The 17725-nt window shown below is 44.4% G+C and overlaps 1 protein-coding gene across 7 annotated transcripts in view; it reads left to right on the top strand.

Annotated features, from left to right (window-relative positions):
• The window catches only part of C20H1orf226 (chromosome 20 C1orf226 homolog), a 344401-nt gene that overhangs the window by 297731 nt on the left and 28945 nt on the right, over window positions 1–17725 (top strand). For all 7 annotated transcript variants that reach the window (XM_061120245.1, XM_061120244.1, XM_061120246.1 and 4 more), the window contains one exon: window positions 17167–17333. In XM_061120245.1, coding sequence (XP_060976228.1) covers window positions 17167–17333 — 167 coding nt within the window. The remainder of the gene's footprint in view (window positions 1–17166; window positions 17334–17725) is intronic.

Genomic DNA, 17725 nt, shown 5'->3' with positions numbered 1-17725 from the left:
TGGTGGTTGGTTTTTTTTTTTTTTTTTTAATTACAGTAGTATACATGAGACTTCAGCTACTTGGCATCTTCTGTATACCATTCTCCTAAGAAGAATGTAACTGACGTTCTACATGTGGAAACATCTAGGTTCATTTTAGGAAAACCTGTCAGGCTGTTAAGATGTCGAAGCACTGAGTGTGTCTCTTTAAGGAGGTTGAGTATGGTTTGAATGGGACACTTTGGGTCTCATACATCCCCGCAGAGAAAGGGAAGTAGTGGGGCCCTGCCCAACCTGTGTAAGTGAGGATCTGGCCTGTGGAGTGATGTAAATTGTCTTAGGGAGATACACACACACGTACTAATTTTAAGGAATTGGCTCAAGTGATTACAGAGGTGTGGTGAGTCCAAAATCTGCAGGGTGGGCTCCAGGCTGAAAACCCAGAAAAGAGTTGCAGTTCAAATCTTAAAGTGGTCGGCTGGCACAACTCCCTCTTCTTCCAAGGAGGTCTGTCTGTGTTTTGTTAAGACTTTCAACTGGTTGGATGAATCCCAGCTATATTATGGAGGGTAATCTGCTTTATTCAATCTGTTGATTTAAATGTTTACTCTCATATGAAAAATACCTTCACCACAATATCTAGAATAGTGTTTGGTCAAGTATCGACACCATGGCTCCCCCAAATTTGCCCACAAAATTAACTATCACAGAAATGAAAAGGCTGTGTTGTGTGACAGATGGAGTGCTGGACCCGCAGACTAGAGAAGCAGTGGAGAGCTTCGGTTCTGGCACTTTTCAGATGAATTCTAGGCTTGAATGCTAGCTCTTTGAATGTGTTCAGCTCTTTGCGACCCCATGGACTGCAGCACTCCAGCCTTCCCTGTCCATCACCAACTCCTGGATCTTGCTCAAACTCATGTCCATCCAGTCGGTGATACCATCCAGCCATCTCATCCTCTGTTGTCCCCTTCTCCTTCTGCCTTCAATCTTTCCTAACATCAGGTCTTTTCTAATGAGTCAGTTCTTTGCATTAGGTGTCCAAAGTATTGGAGCTTCAACTTCAGCATCAGTCCTTCCAATGAATATTCAGGACTGATTTCCTTTAGGATTGATTAGTTTGACCTCCTTGCAGTCCAAGAGACTGTCAAGGGTCTTCTCCAACACCACAGTTCAAAAGCATCAATTCTTCGGCGCTCAGCTTTCTTCATGGTCCAACTCTCACATTCATATGACTACTGGAAAAACCATAGCTTTCACTATATGGACCTTTGTCAATAAAGTAATGTCTCTGATTTTTACTATGCTGTCTAGGATGGTCATAGCTTTTCTTTCAAGGAGCACACATCTTTGAATTTCATGGCTGCAGTCACTATCTGCAATGAATTTGCAGCCCAAAAAAATAGTCTGTCACTGTTTCCATTGTTTCCCCATCTATTTGCCATGAAGTGATGGGACAGAATGCCATGATCTTCATTTTTTGAATGTTGAGTTTTAAGCCAGCTTTTTTTCACTCTCCTCTTTCAGTTTCATCAAGAAGTTCTTTAGTTCCTCTTCACTTTCTGCCATAAGGGTGGTGTCATCTGCATATCTGAGGTTATTAATATTTCTCCTAGCAATCTTGATTCTGACTTGTGCTTCATCCAGCCTGGCATTTTGCATGATGTACTCTGCATATAAGTTAAATAAGCAGGTGACAATATACAGCCTTGACGTACTCCTTTCCCAATTTGGAACCAGTCTGTTGTTCCATGTCCAGTTCTTACTGTTGCCTCTTGACCTGCATACAGATTTCTCACGAGGCAGGTAAGGTGGTCTGGTATTCCCATCTCTTGAAGAATTTTCCACAGTTTGTCGTGATCCACACAGTCAAAGGCTTTGGTGTAGTCAATAAAGCAAAAGTAGATGTTTTTCTAGAACTCTCTTTTTTGATGATACAAAGGATGTTGGCAATTTGATCTCTGGTTCCTCTAACTTTTCTAAATCCAGCTTGAATATCTGGAAGTTCACGGTTCACATACTGTTGAAGCCTAGCTTGGAGAATTTGAGCATTACTTTGCTAGCGTGTGAGATGAGTGTAGTTGCATGGTAGTTTGAACATTCTTTGGCATTTCCTTTCTTTGGGATTGGAATGAAAACTGACCTTTTCCAGTCCTGTGGCCACTGCTGAGTTTTCCAAATTTGCTGGCATATTGAGTGCAAGCACTTTCACAGCATCTTCTTTTAGGATTTGAAATAGCTCAGCTGGAATTCCATCACCTCCACTAGATTTGTTCATGGTGATGCTTTCTAAGGCCCAGTTGACTTCACATTCCAGGATGTCTGGCTCTAGGTGAGTGAGCACACCATCGTGCTTATCTGGATCATTAAGATCTTTTTTGTACAGTTCTTCTGTGTATTCTTGCCACCTCTTCTTAATATCTTCTACTTCTGTAAGGTCCATACCATTTCTGTTCTTTATTGAGCCCATCTTTGCATGAAAAGTTCCCTTGGTATCTCTGATTTTCTTGAAGAGATCTCTAGTCTTTCCCATTCTATTATTTTCCTCTATTTCTTCATATTGATCACTGAGGAGGGCTTTCTTATCTCTCCTTGCTATTCTTTGGAACTCTGCATTCAAATGGGTATATCTTTTCCTTTCTCCTTTGCCTTTAGCTTCTCTTCTCAGCTATATTTGTAAGGCCTCCTCAGACATCCATGTTGCCTTTTTACATTTCTTTTTCTTGGGGATGGTCTTGATCCCTGCCTCCTGTACAGTGTCACGAACCTCCGTCCATATTTCTTCTGATAGGCACTCTGTCTATCAGATCTAATGACTTGAATCTATTTGTCACTTCCACTGTATAATCATAAGTGATTTGATTTAGGTCGTACCTGAATGGTCTAGTGGTTTTCCCTACTTTCTTCAATTTAAGTCTGAATTTTGCAATAAGGAGTTCATGATCTTAGCTGGGTGGTCCTTGGCAAACTTTCTAGCCTTCCTAGATCTTTCTTACCTGCTAGCCAGGTGTTGGGAGATAATGCAGGTAAATCAGCATCGTTCCTAGCATATAGAACACTCTAAATACATGTTAGCCATTGTCTGGTTCTCCAGTTCAGTATCTCAACTCCATGACCTCATGTATGCTGTGAGGACAGTGGACAAGATCTCTGAAGTCCCGTGATCTTATGAGAGAGCCACATTAGATGAATAATCAGATACCCAGCGTTTGTGGTGTGGTGCCATGGCCAGGATGTGGAACCACCTTTGAGTATCAGTGTTTGGAATTCTACGGATCTGGAATGGGAAACGTTTTCTTATCAAGCCCCAAAGTCACTTCCTCTTTACAGCCCCACTTGCTTCCTCACTGTTTATAAACCATTAGGAACACATTCCTTTTTACCGTAAATGCTTTTTCCGTAAATGATTCCCCCAGAACCTTTTATTGACTCCATTAGGATTCTTCTCTGTAATGGGGCACCTTGAAGGTTCAGAGTGGAACTGTGGATTGGCAGGTTTTCTTTTCATTTTAAGGAGAGTCTTGCTTCCACATTAGAGAGCTTTCATTTAATTCGGTGTTTATCTTTCCAGTAGAGCTGCCCCAGGCAGGCCCTTTGTTGTGCAGAGGAAACTTGTTTACTCTGGAGGAATCCGAATGTGTGGAGGCTTTGCTGTCCTCTTTGATGTCTTGTGGGGCCCTTCCCCTTCTGGGCTTTTCAGCAGTGCCTTTAATGAAGGTCCTCACTTTCATTGTGTGTGCTGCCGGGCTCTCTCTCTCTCTCTCTCTGCTTTTCTTTCCTCCCGCATTCCCACCATTCCCTGCCCTGGGGGAGATCTGTCCTTTGTATCCTTTGGCAGCAGCTACCCTTGGCCATTCCCCCGGGGCTCAGAGCCAGGTGGGGCCTCTGCCCCAGTTCTGCTTGCCTTGCCCTGCCCTGTGCAGTTTCTCTGACTCCCGGACAGGTTTCCTGGGAGAGATCCTGTTCCCCTGGAGGCATCTCTCTTCCCACGTTGGCAGACAGTCCAACATGGGGAAGGGCTTGGAGCCCTTTGGAGATTAGAGCCTCTTAAAACAGGACTCATGTCATCTGGACAGGGACCGGTGGGTCCAGAGCATTTCCTGTGTCCCTGTTACACCTGCCGGATCGGGCACCCCGACCTCCTGGCACTTCCAGGCTCCCACCACAGGCCCTTCCATCGCAGCAGGCCACCGTCGCCTGATGCTCTGTTTCTCCTTGGTTTCAGCTCCCCTCCTTCATTCAGTGGGTATTTATTAGTTTCCCCAGATGCAAGGCTTGATTCTGGGAACTGGGAATGCTGTGAAGAAGATGACAAGGCTCCTGCTGGTGAGGAACTCACATTGGAATTTGGGGTGGAGGGTCAAACAGATGACACACGGGGCCTTTTTAGGGGATGTCAGTGCAATGAAGAAGACAAAGCAGAGTGGCTGAGCCTACAGGTGGAAGCAGTGAGCCTGTTGGGAGGTAAGCTGGTGCAGTGGTTAAAAGCACCATGCTTAAAGCCAGATTGGCGGGCTTTGAGCCTTAGCTTCGGTCTTACTAGCCGCGTGCCTCAGTTTCTTTATCTGTCTAATGGGAAAAATAATAGTGCCTACCTTTCAGGGTGGTGGTTATAAGGATAAGTAAGTTAATAATACACGTACATCCCTGAAACTAGTGCCTGGAACACAGTAAGCACTATTTGAGTCTAAGTTATTAATATTACAATTTTAATGCAAAAAGTGACCATTTCAAGCTCTTTTGGACTGAGCTGATAATCTTTTGTTCTTTTTTTCCCAACCATTTTGTTTTGAGGCATAACTGACATGTAAAAACTTCTGTGTTAACCCAACATTACCTATCCATTTTAGCCCTGTGACACTGGTTCATACACATCTGTGGTCCCTAGACTTGGCCCCAGGCTGCTTTGCCCTCAGCCTTCCTGCTTTCCCTTTGTCCCCTAAGCTTCCATCCTAGGGTAGAGTGTCCTTCTCCTGTCCCAGATGAACCCTTTCACCTGCCTTTGCCTTCTCCTCATCTTGCCTCTTCCTAAACCCTGAGCCATCAGCTCTCCTGAATCATCACCTGAATCTTTCACTGTGCTTTCTTCTTCACTGCAGATAGATAAGGTCAAGTCTTTTCCATCTTAAAAACAAAGCAAAAATCACACCTTTCTTGTCCCTGCATCTCCCCCTGTCGTCGCTCAGTGGTGTCCGACTCCTTGTGACCCCATGGACTGTAACCTACGAGGCTCCTCCATCCATGGGGTTTTCCAGGCAAGAATACTGGAGTGGGTTGCCATTTCCTTCTCCAGGGGATCTTCCCGACCCAGGGATCGAACCCAGGTCTCCTGCATTGCAGGCAGACGCTTTACCTTCTAAGCCACCAGGGAAGCCTCCAGGTCACTGAAGGGCCAGCTAATTGGCAAATTGAACCAGCCTTTCTCAGCAGTGTGCATCATGGGGAATGAATCACTCCCCTTCCCTAGTTCTGGGGCACCCCACCTCCACTCCTGCCACTCTTTCCTTCTTTCTCTGCTAGATGCTTTCCAGGATCCTTTTTTTTTCACCTGCCCCTTAGGTGAAATCCCCAGGGGATTTCTCCTGGGATTAGTCCTAGGTGCTTTTTTTTTTTTCCACTTCCCATGGTTTTAACTTATGTTTATCTCTAGGCCAGATCTTTTGTTGAACTCTCCACTTATGGATAGTGGGTATCTCCAGTTAGCTGTTACAAACTTTCCCAATTTCATTCTCTTATCCATAATCCTTTTTTTCTGGAATGTTCTGTATAGGATGCCAGTCTCAGTCACTTAAATCAGAATTGTAAAACTCATTCTACATGTATTCCTGTCTCCTCCCTGCCTCTCCTCCTCCTTTCCCTCTTTCCCTCCCTGTTCCCTGCCTATAGACGCTTACTTTCCAAGTCCTGTGATTTCTGCCCCCTGAAGATATTCCAGGTTTGTCTCCTTGGCTCTTTGTTATCACCACCTCTTTAGCTTTAGCCCTCATATTTCTCACCTAGAGCACTGCTTTCTATCTTGTCCCTTATAGATCTACCCTCTACATCATCCCTGGGGTAGAATTTGAAAGAATGAAAATCTTTCGGTATCACGTGCCTGCTTTTCTTCCTTCAAGATAAGATCCTGACTCTTCTCAGTCAGGTCCCTTCCTACAGGGTCATTTGCAGTGTCTCCACCACACTGTGGATTTATCTACATCTGTATCTTTGCCCCTGTCTTGCCCTCTGCCTAGAGTGCCTCCCACGGCCTCCCCTCCACCCTGCCCACTTCTTCTCACTGGGGTCTCCTGCACTGTAGGCGGATTCTTTACCAACTGAGCTATTGGGGAAGCCGCGATACGCTGACAGTCACATCCAATAATAATATCCCTCCATCTAGCTTGTTCTTTCTCTCTGCCCTAGCCTTACCCCCCTGGTTCTAACAGATCTGTTACTGAACAGGCATTAGGAGATACCGCAGGTTCAGTGTCAGACCATGACAATAAAGTGAATATCGTAATAAAGTGAGTAGCACAAAATTTTTGGTTTTCCAGTGCACATTAAAGTTATCTTTATACTATAGGCTTTCCTGATAGCTAAGTTGGTAAAGAATCCATCTGCAGTGCAGGAGACCTCAGTTTGATTCCTGTGTCAGGAAGATCCGCCAGAGAAGGGATAGGCTACCCTCTTCAGTATTCTTGCCCTTCCCTTGTGACTCAGCTGGTAAAGAATATGCCTGCAATGAGGGAGACCTGGGTTTGATCCCTGGCTTGGGAAGATCCCCTGAAGGGAAAGGCTACCCACTCCAGTATTCTGGCCTGGAGAATTCTGTGGACTACAGTCCATGGGTCACAAAGAGTTGGATACAACTGAGTGATTTTCACTTTGACTTTACATTATACTATAGTTTGTTAAGTGTAAAATAGTATTATATCTAAATAAATAATTGAATATACTTTAATTTAAAAATAGCTCATTACTAAAATGCTATCACCTGAGCAAACTATAATCTTTCTGCTGGTAGAGAGTCTTGCCTCAATGCTGATGGTTGCTCACTGATTAAGGTGGTGGTTGCTGAAGATTGGAGAGCTGAGGCAATTTCTTAAAATAAGGCAGCCATGAAGATTGCCACATTGGTTGTTTCTCCTTTCACAAATGATTTCTCTGTAGCACGCAATGCCATTTTAGTAGTGTTTTACCTGTGTCTTACAAAATTGAACTCAGGCCTCTCAAACCCTGCCACTGCTTTATCAACTAAGTCTATGTAATATTCCAAACCCCTTGTTGTCATTTCAACAGTCTTTGCACATCTTTACCAGAAGTAGATTCCATCTCAAGAAACCACTCTCTTTGGTCATCCATAAGAAGCAATTCCTCATCTGTTCAGGTTTATCATGAGAATTCAGTCACATTTTCAGATTCTCCTTCTTATGCTAGTTTCCTTGCTATTTCCACCATATCTGCAGTTATTTCCTCCACTGAAGTTTTGAACGCCTCAAATTCATCCATGATGTTGGAATCAACTTCTTTCCAAACTCCTGTTCATGGAGACATTTTGGCCTCTTCACATGAATCAGAATGTTCTTAATGGCATCTGGAATGGTGAATCCTTTCCAGAAGGTCTTCAGTTTATTTTGCCCAGATTCATCAGAAGCATTGCTATTTATGGAAGCTATAGCATTATGAAATATATTTCCTAAATAATAAGACTCGAAAGTTGAAATTACTCCTTGATCCATGGGCTGCAGAATGAATGTTGCACTAGGAAGTATGAAAACATTAATCTCATTGTACATCTCCATCAGCGCTCTTAGGTGACTAGTTGTATTGTCAATGAGCAGTAATAATTTGAAAGGAGTCTTTTTAAAGCAGTAGGTCTCAACAGTGGGCTTAAAATATCAAGTAATCATGATGTCAACAGATGTGCTGTTATCTAGGCTTTGTTGTTCCATTTGTAGGGCACAGGCAGAGTAGATGTAGCATAATTCTTAAAGGCCCTAGGATTTTCAGAATGGTAAATAAACATTGGCTTCAACTTGAAGTCACCAGCTCCTAACAAGAGTCAGCCTGTCCTTTGAAGTTTTGAAGTCTGGCATTGACTTATCGTCTCTAGCTATGAAAGTCCTGAATGGCAGCATCTTTCCAATGTAAGGCTCTTTCCACTATTTGGAAAACCTGTTATTTAGTGTAGGCACCTTCATTAGTGATCTTAGCTAGATCTTTTGGATAACTTGCTGCAGCTTTTATATCAGCACTTTTTTGTATTTTTTTTTTTTTACAGTTATGTCTTCTTTCCTTAAACCTCATGAACCAAGTTCTGCTAGCTTCAAACTTTTCTTCTGCAGCTTTCTAACTTTTCTCAGGCTTTATAGAATTTAAGAGAGTTAGGGCTTTGCTCTGATTTAGGCATTCACAACTTGGCTCACTGTTGCAATAAGCCTTGCTTTTGACCTGTTTTGGCTTTCAACATGCCTTCCTCGGTTAGCTTAATCCTGTGTAGCTTTAGATTTAAAAGTGAGAGACATGTGACTCTTCCTTTCCTTTGAATACTTAGAGGCCAGTGTAGGTTATTACTTGGCCTAGTTTCAACATTGTTGTATCTTAGCAAACAGGGAGGCCCAAGAAAAAAGAAAGAGATGGGCACAGTGGTGGTGGAGAGGAGCAGGGGGCAAAGATGGCAGCAAGTGAAGCAGTCAGGTACATACTGCTATATTTAAAGCAGATAACCAGTAAGGACCAGTAAGCACAGAGAAGTCTGCCCAGTGTTATGTGGCAGGCTGGATGGGAGGGGAATTCGGGGGAGCATGGATACATGTGTATGTATGGCTGAGTCCCTTTGCTGTCCACCTGGAAAATACTTTCAGTCTGAATATTCTGTAATACTATATCACATTTGTAACAAAAACAAAAACACATTTGTTAAGTTTACTGTCTTACATGGGTACAATTAACGCTGCCCCAAAATAATTGCGATAGTAACATTAAAGGTTATATAGAGTGAAGTAAATCAGAAAAACAAATACCATATACTAATGCATATATATGGAATCTAGAAAAATGGTTCTGATGAACCTATTTGCAGGGCAGAAATAGGAACACAGACATAGAGAATGGACTTGTGGTCACAGTAGGTAAAGGAGAGGGTGGGACAAATGGAGAGAGCAGCATTGAAATACACACATTACCGTATGGAAAATGCATAGCTAGTGGGAAGGTCGCTCTTTAACACAGGGAGTTCAGCCTGGTGCTCCGTGACGACCTAGAGGGGTGAGATGTGGGGAGCGGGGTGGGAGGGAGGCTCCAGAGAGAGGGGGATATGTGTATACTCACGGCTGATTCATCTTGTTGTGCTGCAGAAACCAGCACAACGTTGTAAAACAATTATCCTCCAATTAAAAATTTAAAACAAATTTTAAGAGATCACTGATCACAGATCATAACAGATAGTGAATAGCAACTAATAACAATGAAAAAGTTTGAAATACTGTGAGAATTCCCAAAACACGACACAGAGGCACTCTAGCAAATGCTGTTGGAAAAATGGTGCAGATTTGCCAGAAACCTTCAGTTTGTAAAAATGAAGTATCTGTGAAGTGTAATGAAGTAGGTATGCATGATCTCTATCCATCAGCTGTATTAAATCTGTAAGAATCCAGATGTGATCATCAGAGGGCCCTCTGAGTGGCAGAAATCATCTCAGAAAGCAGCCCATAGTTGGTGATCCAGTTACATCAGGGTTGGTTTGGAAACTCTACTAGTATAAAGAGAATGTCTGAGAAGTTTGTTTCTTAATGACTTCCCCTGAAGCAGAACTAGAATCTGGAGATTTTTCAGTCCCCTGTGAGTTTCTGGCGTGCAGGTCTCCAGACCCTCTGCAGGGTGCTGCTCCATTCTCTACGGTCAGTCCCCTGCATACGAATGCATTCTGGTCTGAGTGTGTGTTTGTAATCCAACAAAGTTAGTCTAGGTACCCACCTAACACAATCAGCTATATAGTACTGCACTGTAAAAGATTTACAATACTTTTCACACAAATAATACATAAAAGACAAACACACAAAAAACCATTTTTCGTCATATGGCACAGTACCTTGAAAAGTACAGTAGTACCAGCCACATCACTGCTGCTTTTATACTTCCTTCTGTACATCCAGGCTTAAAATAAAGATACCATACTCTGTACAGTACTGTCCAGTAAAGTACACAGAAGCACAACCACTAACAGAGGATGTGCTCATGTGGCAGTGTATACCAGCCACATGAGCTAACTTACATGATTGGACAGGTGAATGCACATTTGCATCTTTGAAAGTTTGCAACTTGAAGGTCTGCATGTAGGGAACTTACTGTATTAGGATTTCCAGGGCTGAGGGGCAGCCTCCCTGTATAGCCTCCTGTTTTGTATCCTGTGATAACACTGTTTCTTTTGTAAGTATTTGCTAAACACCTTCTCTGTGCCAGATCCATGGGAAATGTGAATGAAACACACCCTTGGCCTCAAGATCAGAAAGACACAGTTGATATTGCTTTTGCTAATTAAGAGCACTAGACAGATGGATGCCCCGTGCTGTGGAAGCCAGTCTCTCTTGATGACTGATGGGAAGCTCTCCTCAAATGCAGCCCCATTTCTCCGTGTCTGTTCCTCTAGGGGCAAGGAGAACCAGATGCACAGTTCCCAGCACTATCTACCTACTGAGAAATAGACACTAGTTATCCATCAGTCCTCCCTGTCACAGGGTAAACCTCCTGATTGTCAAGAAGGTCACTTCTGGATGCAGCAGGTGGTAAAAAGCAGTCTGCTGTCTATGCTCCTGCTGGCTGGTTAACAAGTAGAAGAACTGCCCTGCTGGGCCATGGTCCAGGGTCCTCCTTTCTGTTACATGCCATCGCAACACCCAACAGTCATCTCCCAGCTCCAAGAGCAGCCAGAAGGGAAACCAAGCACACTGTTTGTTTCTGAAATACTAGGCTATGGGAAAATGATTTTTAAAAGAGTAGATAGGCTACCCACTTCAGTATTTTTGGGCTTCCTTTGTGGCTCAGCTGATAAAAGAATCTGCCTGCAATGTGGGAGACCTGGTTTCGACCCCTGGGTTGGGAAGATCCCCTGGAGAAGGGAAAGGCTACCCACTCCACTGTTCTGGTCTGGAGAATTCCATGGACTGTATAGTCCATGGGCTCGAAAAGAGTCAAGACACGACTCAGCGACTTTCACTTTCGTATGTATATGCATCAATGACTCACTTTGCTCTACAGCTGAAACTAACACAACGCTTTAAATCAACTGTATTCCAGTAAGAGCCTCCCTCGCGGCTCAGTGGTAAAGAATCTGCCTGCAATGCAGGAGACATCGGAGATGCAATTTTGATCCCTGGGTCGAGAAGATCCCCTGGAGTAGGAGATGGCAACCTACTCCAGTATTCTGGCCAGGAAAATCCCGTGGACAGAGGAGCCTGGCAGGCTACAGTCCATAGGGTTGCAGAGTCAGAGGTGACTGAGCACACACACAAACACACATACGCCAATGAAAATTTTAAAGAATAAAATGATTTTCGAATGTTAAATAAATACAAATATACACACATACCAGGCTTGCTTCCCCAGATGACTCATGGACTTGCATGGGAAGACTTGTTAGAACTATTTGTACTACAAGGCAGGCCCTCAAATGATCAAAGCCTGGCTCCCTGAGTTGGCTTGAGGTTTAGGGAATCAACTCTTCATACTTCCTACTTACATTACTCTGTGCAGTTTTACAATTGGTGCTTAGTCTCTGAAAGTTTTTAAGTTTTATTTGAAGACAGTTAGTGATGAACCTAATCCTGAATGTAGAGAAAAAGGTATTTCCTGGGAAATGCCTGAGAATTGCCAGTTGTTTCTACAGAGTCCAAGAAAGAGAGAAGAGCAAAGAATTTAGAAAAATAAGAAACAGTAGGACTTTCATACATTTGCTGAGCATGTGATCAAAGACATGGTCAGTGTGTTCAGTGAGACACAGACAAAGCATGACAAACCAGCCTCCTCTCTCTCCTGTGCCACAGCCGCTGGTTCCAGGCCCGTCCCTGGCTTCTGTTCTTGAAGGAGGATGGTCAGAGACAGGGCCTGAGGATCGCAGACAGATACTGTGCGGGCTGGGGCCTCAAATCTCCTCATTTCCACCCCCTCCCCCCAGGCCTGCAACCCTCCCACCCATCTAACTCAGCCACCATGTAGAGTTGAAGGAACTGGGCCCAGGGAGTGAGGTGACTTACCCCTTTCCTGACAGCCTGATAGGAATGTGGTGGAGGAAACCCCTACCTCTCTGGATGCCCCATTCAAGGTTATTCAAATGGTAAAGAATGTACCTGCAATGCAGGAAACCTGGGCTCAATCCTGGGGTCTGGAAGATGCCCTGGAAAAGGAAAAGGCTAACCACTCCAGTGTTCTTGCCTGGAGAATTCCATGGACAGAGAAGCCTGGTGGGCTTCAGCCCATGGGGTCGCACAGAGTCGAACACAGTTGAAGCAACTTAGTATTCATGCATGCTTCGATACAAAATGAAATTTTCTAAAAATACACCAAGAATAACAAGATGGCAGAGTAGAAGGACGTGCACTCATCTTCTCCCGCAAGAACTCCAAAATTACAGCTTGCTGCTGAACAACCTTTCACAGGAGAATATTGGATCCCACCAAAAAAAGATACACCATGTCCAAGGGCAAAGGAGAAGCCCCAGCAAAACAGTAGGAGGGGCAAAATCACATTTAAATAAAACCCCATACCCATCAGAGACACTCGGAGGGCTCAAGCAAACCTTGTGCACACCAGGACCCAGAGACCCCACAGAGACCGAGCCAGAACTGTGTTTGAGTGTCTCCTGCGGAGGTCCGGGTCAGCAGTGGCCTACCGCAGGGGCAGGGGCTCTGGGCGCAGCAGACCTGGGTATGGCATAAGCCCTCTTGGAGGAGGTCGCCATTAACCCCACCATAGAGCCACCAGAACTTATGCAGGACTGGGAAACAGACTCTTGGAGGGCACAAACAAAACCTTGTGCACACCAGGACCCAGGAGAAAGGAGCAGTGATCCCACAAGAGACTGACCCACACTTGCCCGTGAGTGTCCAGGAGTCTCTGGCAGAGGTGTGGGTTGGCCGTGGCCTGCTGCAGGGTCAGAGGCCCTGAGTGTAGCAGCCCATGCATGGGACCTTTTGAAGGAGGTCACCATTATCTACATCACCTCCACCATAGCTTGGCCTCAGGTCAAACAACAGGGAGGGAACATAGCCCCGCCCATCAACAGAAAATTGCATTGAAGATTTACTGAGCATGGTCCTGCCCATCAGAACAAGACCCAGTTTCCCCCTCAGTCAGTCTCTCCCATCAGGAAGCTTTCATAGCCTCTTATCCTTCTCCATCAGAGGGCAGACAGAATGAAAACACAATCATAGAAAACTAACCAAACTGATCACATGGATCACAGACTTGACTAACTCAATGAAACTATGAGCCACGCCATGTAGAGCCATCCGAGACAGACGGGTCATGGTGGAGAGTTCTGACAAAACGTGGTCCACTGGAGAAGGGAATGGCAAACCACTTTAATATTCTTGCCTTGAGAACCCCATGAACAGTATGAAAAGGTAAAAAGATAGGGCACTGAAAGATGAACTCCCCAGGTGGGTAGATGCCCAATATGCTACTGGAGATCAGTGGAGAAATAACTCCAGAAAGAATGAAGAGATGGAGCCAAAGCAAAAACAACACCCAGTTGTAGATGTAACTGATGATGGAAGTAAAGTCCGATGCCATAAAGAGCAATATTACATAGGAACCTGGAATGTTAGGTCCATGAATCAAGGTAAATTGGAAGTGGCAGAACAGGAGATGGCAAGAGTGAACATCGACATTTTAGGAATCAGCAAACTAAAATGGACTGGAATGGGTGAATTTAACTCAGATGACCATTATTATATCTACTACTGTGGGCAAGAATCCCTTAGAAGAAATGGAGTAGCCATCACAGTCAACAAAAGAGTACAAAATACTGGACTTGGATGCAGTCTCAAAAAGAACAGAATGATCTCTGTTCATTTCCAAGGCAAACCATTCAATGTCACGGTAATCCAAGTCTATGCCCCAACCAGTAATGCTGAAGGAGCTGGAGTTGAATGGTTCTATGAAGACCTATAAGACCTTCTAAAACTAACACCCAAAAAAGATGTCCTTTTTATTATAGAGGACTGGAATGCCAAAGTAGGAAGTCAAGAAATACCTGGACAACAGGCAAATTTGGCCTTGGAGTACAGACTGAAGCAGGGCAGAGGCTAACAGAGTTTTGCCACGAGAACACACTGGTCATAGCAACACCCTCTTCCAACATCACAAGAGAAGACTCTACACATGGACATCACCAGATGGTCAATACTGAAATCAGATTGATTATATTCTTTGCAGCCAAAGATGGAGAAGCTCTATACAGTCAGCAAAAAAAGACCTGGAGCTGACTGTGGCTCAGATCATGAACTCCTTATTGCCAAATTCAGACTTAAACTGAAGAAAGTAGGGAAAACCACCAGACCATTCAGATTTGACATAAATCAAATTCCTTACAGTTATACAGTGGAAGTGAGAAATAGATTCAAGGGATTAGATCTGATAGACAGAGTGCCTGATGAACTTTGGACGGAGGTTTGTGACATTGTACAGGAGACAGCGAATAAGACCATCGCCAAAAAAAGAAATGCAAAATGGCAAAATCATTGCTGAGGAGGCCTTACAAATAGCTGAGAAAAGAGAGTTAAAGGCAAAGGGGAAAAGGAAAGATATTCCCATTTGAATGCAGAGTTCCAAAGAAAAGCAAGGAGAGATAAGAAAGCCTTCCTCAGTGATCAAGACAAAGAAATAGAGGAAAACAGCAGAATGGGAAGGACTAGAGATTTCTTCAAGAAAATTAGAGATACCAAGGGAACTTTTCATGCAAAGATGGGCACAATAAAAACAAAAATGGTAGGGATCTAACAGAAGCAGAAGAAACTAAGAAAAAGTGGCAAGAACACACAGAAGAACTGTACAAAAAAGATCTTCCTGACCCAGATAATCATGATGGTGTGGTCACTCACATGGAGCCAGGCATCCTGGAATGTGAAGTCAAGTGGGCCTTAGGAAGCGTCACTATGAACAAAGCTAGTGGAGGTGATGGAATTCCAGCTGAGCTATTTCAAATCCTAAAAGAAGATGCTGTGAAAGTGCTGCACTCAATATGCCAGCAAATTTGGAAAACTCAGCAGTGGCCACAGGACTGGAAAAGGTCAATTTTCATTCCAATCCCAAAGAAAGGCAATGCCAAAGAATGTTCAGACTACCACACAATTGCACTCATCTCACACACTAGCAAAGTAATGCTCATAATTCTCCAAGCCAGGCTTTAACAGTACATGAACCAAGAACTTCCAGATATTCAGGCTGGATTTAGAAAAGACAGAGGAACCAGAGATCAAATTGCTAACATCCATTGGATCATCAAAAAAGCAAGAGAGTTCCAGAAAAACCATCTACTTCTGCTTGATTGACTATGCTAAAGCCTTTGACTGTGTGGATCACAACAAACTGTGCAAAATTCTTCGAGAGATGAGAATACCAGACCACCGGACCTGCCTCTTGACAAACCTATATGCAGGTCAAGAAGCAATAGTTAGAACTGGACATGGAACAAGACTGGTTCCAAATTGGGAAAGGAGTATGTCAAGGCTGCATATTGTCACCCTGCTTATTTAACTTATATGCAGAGTATATCATGCAAAATGCCAGGCTGGATGAAGCACAAGCTGGAATCAAGATTGCCGGGATAAATATCAATAACCTCAGATATGCAGATGACACCACCATTATGGCAGAAAGTGAAGAGGAACTAAAGAGCCTCTTGATGAAAGTGAAAGAGGAGAGTGAAAAAGCTGGCTTAAAACTTAACATTCAGAAAACTAAGATCATGGCATCCGGTCCAGTCACTTCATGGCAAATAGATGGGGAAACAGTGATAGACTTAAGTTTGGGGAGCTCCAAAATCACTGCAGATGGTGATTGCAGCCATGAAATTAAAAGATGCATGCTCCTTGAAAGAAAAGCTATGATCAACCTAGACAGCATATTTAAAAGCAGAGAGATTACTCTGCCAACAAAGGTCCGTCTGGTCAAAGCTATGGTTTTTCCAGTAGTCAGGTATGGATGTAAGAGTTGGACTATAAAGGAAACTGAGCTCCGAAGAATTGATGCTTATAAACTGTGGTTTTGGAGAAGACTCTTGAGAGTCCCTTGGACTGCAAGAAGATCCAACCAGTCCATCCTAAAGGAAATCAGTCCTGAATATTCATTGGAAGGACTCATACTGAAGCTGAAACTCCATTACTCTGGCCACCTGATGCAAAGAACTGACTCACTGTAAAAGGCCCTGATGGTGGGAAAGATTGAAGGCAGGAGGAGAAGGAGATGACAGAAGATGAGATTGTTGGATGGCATCACCAACTCGATGGACATAAGTTTGAGTAAGCTCTGGGAGTTGGTGATGGACAGGAAGCCTGGTGTGCTGCAGTCCATGGGGTCGCAAAGAGTTGGATACGACTGAGTGACTGAACTGAAAAATACACCTATCTATTTATGTAATTTTTTTCCTCCTAAAACTGTTGGGGGCTTCCCTGGTGGCTCAGTGGTAAAGAATCTGCCTGCCAATGCAAAAGACACCAGTTCAATCCCTGGATCAGGAAGATCCCCTGGAGTAGAAAGTGGCAACCCACTCCAGTATTCTTGTGTGGGAAATCCCATGGACAGAGGAGTCTGGTGGGCTACAGTCCACGGGGTTGCAAAGAATCAGACACGACTGAAAGAGTACTTTTTTCCCTAGTCTGTTTCCACTCCTGAGTTTGAGTGAGGTCGAGGTGGCTGTCATCCCTTTCTTGCAGGTTCCCCACACCCTGTCAGTGAAAACATCACGCCAGCCTGACAAAGCAGTCATGTCCAGTCTTGAGGAAATGTTTTCTTTGTTTCTGAACTATGAGAAGATACTAAAATCAGAACATCTTATTGGATTGGATTTAATGGACTTGAGTTGAAAAGATAAATGAAAATGTTACTAAGCCAGTGGTATCCCGAAGCGTGACATGATTGAAAACTGAAGTGTTGGGAAGGAGGATGTTGTTCTTGGTGTGGCTCTTCCCTTCCCCACGCTCTGTCTTGTCCCTGTAGGCCGCCAGCTCACCGGAGCCGAGAGGACCTCCACGGCCACCGCAGAGGAGACGGACATCGATGCGGTCGAGGTCCCGCTCCCAGGGAACGACGCCCTGGAATTCAGCCGAGGCGTGACCGACCTTGATGCTGTAGGGCAGGAAGGAGGCGCCCACACAGACCCCAAGGTAGGCAGGAGGCAGCCCAGCCAGGTGATCTGCACATCTGTGTGCATGTCACCTCCCAAAGCAGCCTGTGTCATGGCCTCAGCCCCCGTCGGTCACCTCTTGGCCTCTGCCAGCCCAGTGGTGGCTCCAGAGCATGTGTTACTTCCTTCCAGACTGAATCTAGAGATTCAGTCCCGGTGAACTGATGGTAGACGCTGCTGCATGTCGGGATTTCACAGAGCTCATTCCTGACATGCATTACCCTCCAGGGTCCATCAGTCCTCAGATCCCTTCTTCTCATTGGAAGCCCCAGCTTTAAGGTACCTCATCGGGGCACAATACCTGTGCATGTGGCTAACCCTTGCACAACACAGTGTGATCCCCTGGGGCTTAGCTGAAGGAGCAGGGTGAGT

Source organism: Dama dama, chromosome 20 (genome assembly GCF_033118175.1).
Source record: "Dama dama isolate Ldn47 chromosome 20, ASM3311817v1, whole genome shotgun sequence".
Lineage (NCBI taxonomy): Eukaryota > Metazoa > Chordata > Mammalia > Artiodactyla > Cervidae > Dama > Dama dama.
Note: the sequence above shows the minus strand (reverse complement) of the source record. Positions and strands in the feature narration are given on the sequence as shown.